This window comes from Symphodus melops (genome assembly GCF_947650265.1).
Source record: "Symphodus melops genome assembly, chromosome: 20".
In the NCBI taxonomy this organism is placed as follows: Eukaryota; Metazoa; Chordata; class Actinopteri; order Labriformes; family Labridae; genus Symphodus; species Symphodus melops.
The window spans coordinates 17936171-17950401 of NC_136710.1; the positions used below are offsets into that span (position 1 = coordinate 17936171).

General features: G+C 40.6%; 2 protein-coding genes and 1 long non-coding RNA gene across 10 annotated transcripts in view; all 3 read left to right on the forward strand.

Moving 5' to 3' along the window:
* The window catches only part of nrxn2b (neurexin 2b), a 730611-nt gene that overhangs the window by 147362 nt on the left and 569018 nt on the right, over window positions 1-14231 (forward strand). The gene's annotated exons all lie outside the window — the stretch shown is intronic.
* On the forward strand, window positions 5184-11024 carry LOC306841592 (uncharacterized protein; the record flags this gene model as incomplete). Its single annotated transcript, XM_079371535.1, has 7 exons — window positions 5184-5608; window positions 6333-6435; window positions 6780-6863; window positions 8141-8233; window positions 8667-8780; window positions 8954-10955; window positions 10996-11024. The coding sequence occupies exons 1-7, from the start codon at window positions 5553-5555 to the stop codon at window positions 11022-11024; spliced, it is 2481 nt and encodes an 826-aa protein (XP_079227661.1). The 5' UTR covers window positions 5184-5552.
* LOC306841245 lies at window positions 11058-13022 on the forward strand. Its single transcript, XR_013781456.1, has 6 exons — window positions 11058-11119; window positions 11278-11340; window positions 11436-11495; window positions 11895-11954; window positions 12237-12284; window positions 12816-13022. It is a non-coding gene; the product is annotated as an uncharacterized lncRNA (long non-coding RNA).

Consider the following 14231-nt stretch of genomic DNA (forward strand, 5'->3'; position numbering starts at 1 on the left):
ACTTTTCACAGAAATGGGTACTTGAGGGCTATTAAAGCGTTTATTTAAAGGGTCTCTTCATTTCCTCAGCTAACACTGGCCAAATCAATAGCTAATGGACACTAATACAAAGAACAGTGCAAAACTCACACACCACGAGTGCCCAATCAGCCGGTTCTTTTCAAATCAAATCCACCTCAGTCGCCCCTGATGGAGGCCCTGTGGTCTGAGAACGGCAATTACTCCCCTACGTTTCCCCACCTCGTACATTCAAGCCTCTTCTGCTGATGGAGGCAGTCTGAGGTCATCCATATGTAGACCACCTTATACATCAGAATCATGTTTAGGAGAACACTATCTTCTCAAAGCCCTCAACATCCACCTTGAATTCAAAGATGTGATTATTCATTGTGCGGCTGCAGTCAGCCCACACTTACTCTTTGAATGGAGAAATCACCTCCGTACAAAATGAATTCATGCGTTCCCTATTATGTCTTTAAATCTTTTATTGCCGCAGTGGCTTTCTCTAATGTTTCCAAGTCTGACAGAGTTAGGAGTCAATCAGAAGTGGTGCAGACACCGTGGGTGTCTCTATTTTGCAAACCGACACATGCAGTGCCGAATCTTTTTGATTGCAAGGCGAACGCAAAAACTCATCCATATTCCTATGGTTATTCAACAGCTTTCCACAGTGAATACATCTACATTTGTTCAATGCCATTAATGACACTGTACACAATGAGGCAAGACACTTTCCTTGATGCACCGACACATCGCAGCCTTGACTTTTAACCCAATTTTCTTTGATTATGTGAGAAACCTCACGGCATAGAGAGACAGAAGAAGAGCGTTCTCCCTCTGAGACACAGGTGAGGACTCTCCTTAAGCACTCGCCACGGAGGCCGCAGACACGGAGAAGTGGTGTTTGGTTTGCAGGGTGAGCTGCCACCCATAGCAGGATAATACCCCACGCAAAGACAAAGATCAGGACGACTCTGCAATCTGACGCAGCGGGCCGCCGTCAGGTCCTCACCGTAGGATTTATTCTGCTCTGCTGTATAAACAGTTTCTTATCTTATCGCTTCCCTGTTGGCTGCAGGCCTGCCCTGACAGCATGTAGCTTGAGAGCAGCCATCATCAGGGAAAAGTATGCTTTGTTCACACAGCAGCCAGAAGTGTCCGAGTATTGTTCTCCTCCTCCCCGATGTGTCACCTACAGGGGGAGTTTGAGAATCAGTGTGAGGAGCGAAAAGCTGGACCACAAGGATGTGTGATCAGAGTGACGCAAAACAAACAAACAAAAAAAAAACCTCCTTTTAGCCTCAGTGAAATTCATAGCAAACAAATCAGTCAGTCTTATTGATTATCAGAAAAGTAAACACTGGATTGGTGCTCTGATCTGCGTCCTATAAGCCAGAAAAGTTGCTCGCCTGACTCAAAGATCAGCAGACACTTCAGTTAAATCACAGTGGAAAGGTGCACTCTTCTTGAGAATATCAGAAAACACAGCTGTCTTTTTAAATATTTTTGGCAGTTGATCTCTCGGCATCCGTCTCAAAACAGATATATCTCAAAATAACTGAATGAAGAGAGTTTGAGGATTGGAAGCCCCGCTGTTTGAGATGCCGCCATACTTTTTTCTTGTGTGTGTGTGTGTGTGTGTGTGTGTGTGTGTGTGTGTGTGTGTGTGTGTGTGTGTGTGTGTGTGTGTGTGTGTGTGTGTGTGTGTGTGTGTGTGTGTGTGTGTGTGTGTGTGTGTGTGTGTGTGTGTGTGTGTGTGTGTGTGTGTGTGTGTTTGTATTTATATCCTGGCGGGGTCCATGACCTGAGATATCACCCACGCGCATGGGACCATTTTTTCCCGTGGGGACCGATGGCCGGTCCCCAGAGGCACAAGCATTGAAATCAATAGAAAACACCCTGCTGATATGCCTGGTGAAGTTTCTTCTGTTTTTAAAAATGGTCCCCAGGTGGTCAATTTTTCAGAAAGTGTGTGTGCCCTAGTGGATACACACGGGTACTGCAGTCTGTCAGTTTGACGGGTGGGGACCTTTTCCGGACACAAAGTGTGTGTGTGTATAAGTGTGTGTAGGGTATAAATCATATTAAACGGCTAAATTCAAAGTGTGTAAGCGTGTAAATCATATTAAATGGATAAATTCTGAATATGCGTTGAGTCTATGCATTAGAAAACACTCAGACTCATCACAAATTATATTTTAACCAACAAAATAACATTTTATAGCTATTTCATGATCATACTAAACACAAAAAAACTGATAATTATATCTGATAATATTAATAATCATGCCCAACTGGGTTGTCTTTAAATTATGGAATGCTGTTAAAACAAATTTCAAAAAAGTATGTAATATTTGAGTTACACAAAAGCTTTTTATTTGTCTTCTTCCCAGTTGTGCTTGAGAGAGCAGATGAGAGAGCAGATGAGGAGCAGAGGAACAGGAGAGGAGGAGCAGAGGAACAGCAGAGGAGCAGAGGAACAGTAGAGGAGCAGAGGAACAGTAGAGGAGGAGCAGAGGAACCCTAGAGGAGGAGCAGAGCAGAGGAGGAGCAGATGAGGAGCAGAGGAACAGTAGAGGAGGAGCAGAGGAACAGTAGAGGAGGAGCAGAGGAACAGTAGAGGAGCAGAGGAACAGTAGAGGAGGAGCAGAGGAACCCTAGAGGAGGAGCAGAGCAGAGGAGGAGCAGAGGAACAGTAGAGGAGGAGCAGAGGAACAGTAGAGGAGGAGCAGAGGAACAGCAGAGGAGGAGCAGAGGAACAGCAGAGGAGGAGCAGAGGAACAGGAGAGGAAGAGCAAGGGAAAAGAGAGGAAGAGCAAGGGAAAAGGAGAGATTATCTTGTCCCAAGCCCAAGCAAGACAGTCATCTGGCATGATAATAATAATTCTAATAATAATCATCATCATAATAAAACTGAATATTGTATATATGTATATACTTTTGTAATATCGTTTTGCTTTTCTTACCTCAATAAATTCCGGAAGTTTAGTAAATGACAGCAAAACAAGTCCTTTCTTTGGGGGGACTTTAATGACTATGTGCAGTATATGTAACCATTCAATGCTAATACTAAATTCTACGAGGAATACACTATAAAAGGCAACTGTTATGATTGAATCAGATTCAGAGGAACAACAATTTTGAAGAAATTGAAAGGGTAAGTTCAAGCTGTAATGTACAGTATCTATCAGAAATCAATAGAAGCAGCCCAAATGAATGACTCATGCATTCTGAGGAATGGTAAATGGTAAATGGACTTGAGCTTGTATAGCGCTTTTCTAGTCTTCCGACTACTCAAAGCGCTTTTACACCTACCCATCACACCTACCCATTCAAGTAAATCATGATTTTCTGCCATTAGAGCTCATGTGGAGCAGTTATGAGTCTGAAATTTTCATGTGCTTCAACATATTCTGGTGAAATAAAGTTGAAAACATTTCTCCAAGTGTGTGTAAAGCTGGGGTATAGTGTGTTTTTTCCAAGAAAGGGATTTTTTAGAAATGCATCAACCCTGCAGGCTTGTTTGTCGTGCAGAGTGTTACCAAGATTTAAATTTTCAAGAGAATCGGCGCAGCCGTTTTGCTATTATAAGCATTTAAAGGTTGGCGGTTTGGCCTTTGACCTCTGACAGCTCACAGGCTTCTGTTCGGCCCCTGGAACAGTGGGAGACCTGAAATTTGAACCGGCTGATCTCCAAATAAGGCTCTATCGTGTTGTGGTGTAACCGAGTCGATTGGTCAATCACACATGGGTTGGGGTCAGGTAAGGGTCGGTTCTGGCGGGAAAACACCTTATTGACTCTCATTTGAATTTGGTGATGGCTACAAGCACAAAAATTTGGTTGATTGATGTTGGCTATATGGGCAACTACTAATTTTAAATGTGGAGCTTTGCGTGGTTCCAGTCCAAAATGGCGGCAAAAAAGACACATTTTTCAAATTCCAATGTTGACCTTTGCTCTTTTGAAATCAGGAGGCCCCTGAATGAGCTGAGAGCCTGATTTTTGGACTGTGCAATCTCCCTGAATTATCAATTCATAGAGTGGTGGAAGCGAGTCGATAGCTCCGCCCACAAACAAGTTAGCTAACGGGTGATGGAGGCGGGCCCAGCTTGGGATATGTTGTTCCCTGATTAAATCAGAGTCCCTCCTGAAGATTTCACTTGATTTGGACTGATTTTGACGGATTGGCAGGGCCGTAAAGTTGAAAAAATCTCAATTTTGGCGCCTCCGTGTGGCCAGACGAAAGGAGCGAGGGGTGTGAAAACACAACAGGAGGGGCCGCCTGGGGCCCCTGTACAACATATAAAAATTTGGGCCCTCTAGGTGGTCCAGAAAAAAAGTTGCTCTGTTTGGATTCAGAATAAATCAGGGTCTTGGACATGATGGAGCTAACACCATCTGTGATTCTCAATTTGATTCAAGGGTCAAAAATCAAGGAAAAGAGCTACAGTTACAGAATTCCTCACACGTCATCTGGCCCTCACTGGGGTCATGCTCTGAAAATGTCAGACCTCTGGGTGTTAAGGAGCCCGAGCACGGGGCCGTTGAAAGTTGGGTCTTGGACTGCCCCCCCCCACCTGAAACGAGTCTGGAGCCGTAACTTGGGTTCCGTAGCGGCTAGGGACTTGAAATTTCTACTGCTTCATGGTGGGGCAATGAAGATATACATACACCGAGCTCGGAGCCGTAGGTACTTCCGTTCCCAAACGGGAGCCAAATAGAGTCTTAATTGAAGGAAATCATGATTTTCTGCCATTAGAGCTCATGTGGAGCAGTTACGAGTCTGAAAATGTAGATTCTGCATCTCTGTCATGTGCTTCAACATATTCTGGTGAAATAAAGTTGAAAACATTTCTCCAAGTGTGTGTAAAGCTGGGGTATAGTGTGTTTTTTCCAAGAAAGGGATTTTTTAGAAATGCATCAACCCTGCAGGCTTGTTTGTCGTGCAGAGTGTTACCAAGATTTAAATTTTCAAGAGAATCGGCGCAGCCGTTTTACTATTATAAGCATTTAAAGGTTGGCGGTTTGGCCTTTGACCTCTGACTGCTCACAGGCTCCTGTTTTTTAAAAACATTTAAAAAAAAAAAAATGTTATAACAGTAATGAAATTCTGTTATGTCCCTGAATAACACTATGAGGTTTAATTTTTGAATTTCAAAGTATTTTAATGAATGCCCTGTAAAGGGTTAAAAAACAAACCCTGCGCATTCAACACAGTAAATATGATCAACTTGACACACACTTCCAGATTTTTGCGGTCCCCAACGCACCTATGCCCATCCCCCACTCAGAGTGACAGTGTGGGTTTGTAAAACAGACAGGATCACAATTTTATTTTCTAAACAGGATGATGACATCAGCACAGCTTAATTAAGTTATATTGTAGGATAATTATCTGAAATATTTTATTTCTAGTTTGTTTTAATCATGCAATGACAGGGGGGGTCTGACACACTTCCTGACACGTGCAGTCCCCATCTGACCTCTGCCCCTCCCCCACTCACACAACCTAACTGCAAGTGAGGAGAAGGTCAATCAGGTTGGAGAGAGGATGGAGACAGGTGGACACAGCAAACGGAGGAAAACATTAACACACGGGAAATCTAAGTAAGTTTACAGTTTTTGTCACATAAATTATTAATAATAATGAGCATTTTGGCTAGCGTGTTAGCTGCTAAGAGCTCACTAGTTTTCATATTAGCTAGAAATAACGATTAGCATTGTGGCTAGCGCGTTAGCTGCTAAGAGCTCAATAGTTTTTATATTAGCTAGAAATAACGATTAGCATTGTGGCTAGCGCGTTAGCTGCTAAGAGCTCAATAGTTTTTATATTAGCTAGAAATAACGATTAGCATTGTGGCTAGCGCGTTAGCTGCTAAGACCTCACTCATTTCTATAGTAGCTAGAAAGTCAACATGAGTTAGCTTCTCATTAGACAACGTTTGTAAATTTTTTCTGATAAATTAGATTTTTGCTCTGATATTTCAAGGGGTTAAAGTGGGAGTCTGGAGCTAAGCTCTGGCACCTAAATTATTAAATTGAAACTGGCAGTAGCACCATGGACAACAAACTATTTTCACTCTTCAGTAAGGATCAGGATAAGGATAATATTTATTGATAGTGTGCTGTGTGAAACTGCTGACGTGTGACGTACAGTCTGTGTGTGTGTAGCTAACAGCAGATACCCTCAGTCTGCTGTGTTAATATGCAAGTTAATGTGCATGTGATGTAAACAAAGCAGCTTGTCAGCTGCATCAGACCAGTGACATAACTCCAGTAAAAATGTACCTGCACTCCCTGATGGTTTTGTTCTTGTTTTTATGTCCTGCAGACAGAGTACTCTGTCTAGGTTTTCTGCACGCTTACAGCGTTTGAGGGATCATCATGATAAGTGCTTATCCAAGTACATGGAGTATGTGGATCACCAAACCGAGGTAAAGATGATTGGTCTTTGTTATTCACATCTGATATAATATTGATGTTGCATGAAGGTAAGAACGTAAGCAAACTGTACTCAGTTGTTGCCAGAAAAGAAAATTAAGAATATCACTAGCCCTGCAGTTTTTTAGGTCATTTATATTATGGTAGAAATTGCATAATTGTATAATTCCTCATGCACCTATCTGCGGTAGATAGTAAACATAGGGGAAAATGGTTCATGCAAGCATTTGAAAGCTTGATGTTGTATAATGACTCTAACTTATTTCAGAGGGCCTCTTACACAATGTGTTTTAGTTGTGTGTTATTTTGTTAGGTCATGCAGGTGTCTATATTTTAGTCCTCAGGACTGCCATACCAAGAAAGGGACTGTACGTCACCACAGGATAAGACATCTGAGTTAGTGCCAGCCTCCAACAGCTCGGTAAGCTCAAGGAAGTCCACTCCACACACATAATGCATGATCGGGCTCGGGGAGTGACGGAATACATGTAACGACCTTATGTGATTATGATGCAATAAAAAAGGTAACTGTACTACAGTTACAGAAAAAAACATCAGATGACAATGACATTTAGTAAATTTGGGATTATTATGCAGGATTACAATTTTAAAACCTGTGATTTTGACCTGTGATGCTGATATGGTGTGTGGGGTTGGGAGGGATTGTTTTGTTAAACAATGGCGCTGATTTGCCTGTAATTAAAGTTGGTGCCTCTGCATTCACATCAATGTGAAAATCCCACACCACACACCCACCACTGGCAAAGTTTCTCTCACGTACATAAAAATGTACATTAATGTATCGTTTGCGTGTCAAATACAAACCCGGGAAAGCAATGCTAACCACGTCATACATTACTACCATTGCTGCCTTGTAGCTTCTTTGGGAAAAAGCCCACTGTCTGAATTTACATCATGATGTTCATTATCTTTCATTTGTTTGGCATTTTTGTTGAAAATGTGGCAGGTGAACACTGTGTGTTTAAAACAGCATTATGGGAGCTCTTAATCCATACTGTGAACTATAATGGAGCATATTGTGTCTGCCATGTAAAAGAAGCTGTTTACTTTTTGCTTAATAGACTGAACAATGTGGTCAAGAACATTTTCATTGTAGGACTATAAGCTACTGCCTAAACTTGGTTTTCTCAATTTCATTTACAAGCTCACAATGTTCAGCTGTCTTACAGAATACACAAACATTAGTCATTTTATTGATATTTAGTTTCTTTTGATTTTATTAGCTTATTCTGTATTGGAAAAATCCAAAGTAATTGAAAGTAATCAAGTTACATTACTTTAATATTATGGTACTTGGATTACATTACTGATTACATTTTTTAACTAGTAACTGTATCAGAATACATGTTTATAGAAATCCTCCCGACCCTGCGCATGATATACACAAGTACTGCACCAACCTACCATGTGTTTAAGAAATGAATCAATAGAGTCTATCAGGATTTCCTTGACTTAGGTTGCAGAATTGGAATTTGAATCAAATGTGTAACTATCTAAGTCAGTGGTCTTTACCGTGGCAGTGATCTGTCATCTCGATCTCTGCATCACATCCTAATGTTCAGCCCTAGTTCATTGTATCAGCACCAAACCATTCCACCATGATGCTATCTCACTGTGTGTGTACAGACACAACATCAGAAACTGTAGCAGTAACTTCTGTGTGCTCTACCTCTTTAGCCCTTCGTGATGAAGCCTCATGAAGAGGAGGAGGCAGAGGAGCAGGCTGCATCAGAACCTTCTCCTGAACACCTAGCACCTTTCAACAGTTTGGTAAGTATTCAACAGTTATTGTTATAAATCAGCAGCAACCCACCAGGAAATTAGAACATACAACATATCGTAGCACAGTGGATGTGCAGCTGCATTTATATGAATAGAGACACTTATGCCTTAGTTGTGTGAAGGGGCCTTGAACACATTGTCTTAAAAACGCTGCACTGTCAGTTTTATTGATTCTTATTGACTAATCAGAAGTCTGCTTTGTTTACATCCTAAGTACAGCCAGGCCCTCAGACTGCCATTAAACTGGGTCTGGCCGACTGCAGCCCCTGACATTTAATTTGACACTAACTTGATGAAAACTTCTTGCTTTTAAAGTTAGAACAGTATGTTAATCAAAGGATCTAATTGTGTTATATCACCTTTCTGTGTATTATGGTGGCCAATGTTGACTGTGGTTTCTATTACTATTTTTCCAACAAAGGAAACAAGCTTCAACAGTGGTAACAGTACAGAGATATTAACTCCTGAAAGCTCAAGCTCTGCTCTCAGTGTTGACCCAGAACTTCCAACACTGGAAAGAACTGACTCCATATTTGTAAGTTTACATACTGAATATTTTGTATTATCCTCTATTTAACCTCTTTGCTGTTGATACTCTGACAGTAATACTTAACACTGACTCAAAGTTTGGCAGTGGGCTCATAGACATTTTATGACTGGTTATTGTTTTGGTAGAAAATTTAGCATGTATTATATTTATATTTTCAGCTCACTGAAGAATTAATTAACCCTAACCCAAGCTCTGGGGCGCCTGCTAACTCGGACACCTCTTTAAGCTGCATTGAGACTAGTGGGGATGAATACCGTCCATCAAAAGAATCAGCAAAGGAAAGCAGTTCAGACGGATCAGATCTTAGAATTGAGATTTCACCGCTGAAACTGAAGAGAAAAAAGACGTCAAAGAGGACTTACTGCAGAAAGACTGTGTCCAGCAGGTTATCTGCTAAGGATGATGGGAGAGCAGAGAGTGGACTCTCAAGTGAAACAAGCTCTGGAAATGTGTCTGTTTTGAAGCTCCAGAAAAAGAAAGATGGTGCTCGAGTTTACAATAAAAAGCACTATTGTCTGTACTGTCCTGTGAACTGCCATAAAATGGCACGACACTTGATGCGCAAACACAGCAATGAACCAGCTGTGGCACAAGCAAAAATGTTTCCGGTGAACTCAAAAGAACGGAAATTGCATTTGGACTTGTTAAGAAACAAAGGAAATCGTGCACATAATAATGAGGTTCTAAAAGTTGGTTCTGGAACACTAATCCCAAGACAGCAATCTGAGAATCATGTGAAAGCTAGTGATTATATGCACTGCATCAACTGTGAAGCTTTGCTTAAACGAAAGTCATTATGGAGACACATGTCCAGGTGCAAGCTTGCACAAAAGTGTGCGACAAAGAAGCCTGGTAGAAGTCGGATCCAGTCGCTCTGTGCCTTTGCGCAGCCAGTCCCAGAAGGAGTCAGCAGAAAGGTTTGGGAGCTGGTGAATGCTATGCATCAAGATGAAGTTGCAGTCATCATCAAAGAGGAGAAAAGTATCTTGAGATTTGGAGAGCATTTGTATGCAAAGCATGGACATGACAAAACCAAACATGAGTACATTAGACAGAAAATGCGAGAAATAGGCAGACTAGTTTGCCACTCGAGAAAATCTGGTAAACTTAAAAAAATGGAAGACTTTTATATACCCTGCAACTTCAACTCTGTGGTTGAAGCGGTAAAAGATGCTGCTGGCTTTGATGAAGACAAAAACATTTACAAAACTCCTTCATTAGCTTTGAAGCTCGGTCATAGCCTGAAGAAGATTTCAGATATTCTCGAGTGTGAGGCGCAGATGGCTGGGTCTGATGGTGAGGAATTTCTGAAGAATGTGCAGAAGAGCCGCAGTTTGTATGAGAAAAAGTGGGATGCGAGTATTTCATCACGAGCCCTACAAACTCTGAAAGAGGCTAAATGGAACACTCCCCATCTCCTCCCCTTCACTGAAGATGTGAAGACGATGCACATGCATATTGAAAAGTGTAGGGAAGAATACAAAAAGACGCTTACAAATGATCCCAGTAAGAGAAACTGGTCCAAGTTTGCTGCTTTGACTCTGTGTGAGGTCATTTTGTTCAACCGCAGGAGAGAGGGTGAGGTGTCAAAGATGCCACTGAGTGCCTTTACCCTTAGAGACATCTCAGAAGTCCATTCTGATCTGGCACAAGGACTTTCCCCACTGGAGCGAAAGCTTTGTCAGCATTTTCAGCGCATTGAAATAAGGGGGAAGAGAAACAGGAAAGTTCCCATCCTTCTAACACCAGACATGCTCTCTTCCATGGAAACTTTGGTTGAACATCGGAGGACCTGTGGTGTTCCTGATGAAAATCCCTTTTTCTTCTCAAGACCTGAAGCAGAGACTCACCTGAGGGGATCAGACGCCATCAGACAGATTGCAAAGGAATGTGGAGCCAAACATCCTGAAACTCTTTCCTCAACCAAGCTGAGGAAGCAGATCTCCACACTGTCCACGGTCCTGAACCTGAAGGATCATGAGATGGATGTGCTTGCAAATTTTCTTGGCCATGACATTCGGGTTCATAGACAGTATTATCGACTACCTGAAGGAACTCTGGAGTTGGCTAAAGTCAGCAAAGTCCTGTGCGCGCTTGAACAAGGACGCCTATCAGACTTCAAGGGAATGAGCCTGGACCAAATCCAAATAAATCCAAACGGTAAACACATTTATTCAGTTTACATTCATATTTCTCTGAGAGGAGATGTTTGTTTTTTCACACTTTTGAACCCTGTTTTTCAGAAAAAGTTCTGGAAGCGATGGACAGTGAGGTCTCAGACGTGGAGACAGACAAGGACTCATCTTTCAGCAGTCAATCAACAGGTGATTTTTACATTTAAGTCTTTCTTCTGGGCAAGTGCCCTGTACAGCACATGGTGCTGTATGTCTTTCTTTATGCAGGGGCAAGGAGGGAGATGCATGTGGTTAAAGAACATTAAGACAGCATTATTGGTAACTTCATAATGCCTGATTTGTTAAAGGATCTTCAAGAGGAAAAAGAAAAATGCCTCCCAGTGACTCTGGGGAAGATGCCACACCATTAGGTGACCTACTAACCAACTACACATGTCATTCTTTCCTCGTTTATGTACACTGACAAATAAAAAAAAGACAAGGATTGAGTTTGTTATTTTAACAGCATCCTCTACACCAAGAAGGCAGCAGTGTGTCCAGCTAGACGATGATGATTTTGAGAAAGGTATTTCACACTCAAGCTGTGCATGCTACTTTTTAAATATCATAACTTGATAAACTTTAGGAAAAGTTAACATAGTGCTGGATGGTATGGCAAAAAAAAATTGTATCACAGTATTTTTTAACATTATTACATATTTTTTTCATGATTTGGTTAAACCAGTAGTTTGGTAATTAATCTAATCGCCACATAACTGTATAACAGGCGGTGCGAAAAGAGCAACGGGAGCTAAATACCCTACGCCCGGAAGGTGAATAATATGAGAAATGACGGTATACCGCTGCCCTGAAAATCCATACTGTCATGAAGTGGGCCGACGATATAACGTGGACACCAGTATACGGCACAGCACTAAGTTAACATTCACAAAATAACAGTGCTGCCTTTCTGCATTATTTTCAGCAGGCCCTTCTGCACCTAAGAGACAGACTTTGACATCCATCACTGATGATCATGAAGATGGTATTTTATACACTGACATTTTGCTCTCCCTCTTGCTTCTTGTTTGTAACTTTATTTTACAAAAGCAGAAAAATTAATATAATCATGTGTTAGTATTCCAAAATGAGCTAAATAATGTTTTTAATGAGGCAATTGATCAGAAATGTGTGAATGGAGTTCATAACCTGTGTTATTACTGATGGGATACTTTCAGCTGGATGGTAGAGCTGCTGCCTGACACAGAAAACCTGCTTTAAGCTGACCTTATTTCTTAGGTCACTTTATTCTTTATTCTTTTCTTAGGACCCCAAATAGATGACAGAGCACAGCAAGATGAATCTTCTGCTGCAGGTATGACACAAGCTGGACTGCCTATTTGCCTATTACCTTTTTCAATACAGAACCACTTAGCAGATATTTCTATTATTAGCATTATTAAGACAAGTTGTAGTTGGTACATTTCTTATCCTGTATGATGCTTTTATGTAAAAGCAAAGAAAGAAATGAAAGATTGTACATGGAAAACAAGATAAACGAGCTAAAAGGATCTTCTATACCTGGCTCAGTTTAAACAGCTGCCGTTTGCTTATTACTTTGAATGGTAATTTTAATTGGTGCATTTGTAGAAAAACGCCAAAACAAATACGTAACTGGTTTAGTACCACATCAGTCAGTACAACTGGTGATGTAATCCATTTTAGTTTCTATCAAAATATCAGCTTTCAGGACATCGCTTGATGTAATTACACATCTGATCAACTATTAAAGCTGGTTGGTCTTTGAAATCTGACGTTAAGACAATGTGAATGTGTTGAGTTTGAGTGAGACTAGCAATGGGGTCTATAGATCTAATTGTCTTTTTTTTCTGTCTTCCTGCCATAGAAACCTCAAAGAAGAGGACGTGGACACATGTTGAAGTTCGTGCAGTGGAAAAAACACTAAAGGTGTTCATAGACTCGGGGAAAGTTCCTGGGAAAGCAGAATGTATGAATTGCATCGAGACATCACAGCAAGAGCTGAAGACAAGAACCTGGAGGGCTGTTAAGTATTATGTTAAAAATCGAATCACAGCAGCTCAGCGTGAAAGTGCAAAACGATAAGAAAAGATTTAGTCAGGCTTTTGTTTTGAACAGTTTCCTGTTGTTTCTGCCAGTTGTGGGGTTTTTGAGATTTGAATACTCCACAGATTTTTTTTATAATCATATAAAACTACAAAAATATTGTAGTTCAAAACCTTGGTTTAAAATGATGTTTTAATTCATCCCACCATGTTAGTGTGGCATTACTACAACTAAACAAAATTTGGTGAGCTAAAAAATGTTTGAAAATCATTTTGCTCAGTGTTCAAAGGTTACACAAATATTTGACTAAAAAGTACGAGCACTTTTTTTTAAAGGTTTCCATTTAATGTATGACAGAGACACCAAATCAATGGCAGAATACATCACTACACAGGATGCAACTCTGCAATCCAGTCAACAGTTGAATCCTGTGTAGTGATGTATTCTGCCATTGATTTGGTGTCTCTGTCACACATTAAATGGAAACCTTTAAAAAAAAGTGCTCGTACTTTTCAGTCAAATTTCGACTTTTCAGTAAATTTTCATATGCACTTTTTTAAAGGTTTCCATTTAATGTGTGACAGATACCAAATCAATGGCTGAATACATCACTACACAGGATGCAACTCTTGACTGGATTGTAGGGCCTTTTCCATAGTGTTATTTGTTATTGAGACACAGAGTCCAAAGCACTCAAATCTTGCATGAATAGGTGCGTTTTGTTTTTGACAGTGTAGTAAAATTGTCAAGTGTTGATTAAGGGTACTGCCTCTTATCAAATGGAAACGTGCACAAAGGGCAGTTCTTGCTGTTGGACATTTGGAGGACATCTGTTAACTTTGATCACTTTATTAATGGATGTTCAATAAAACCATTGTTCAGTACAGAATCTTGATTATCTTTGATTGAACAGGTATTTGATGTCACAGTGAAGGTTCCAGGACCAGGCTGTGGTCATAATAGAACAAGGTTGTCCTAATGGTACACTATGATCTATTAACAAACCAAACCACAATTTAAATTAAAAACAACTTTATTGACAACACATCTCTAATCAACCAATAATTCATCTTGCTCAAACGTTGACAACTGTGAAAGCAGTACAAATGTTGGATTGTGTTGTAAGATACTGCATGATTTAATTCTAAAAGAATTTGTATTGTGTATCGGGGAGAGATCATGTTGAACCAATATGCCTGTAAAGTAATAATACTGGTAATCTTTATCAACTCTCTTA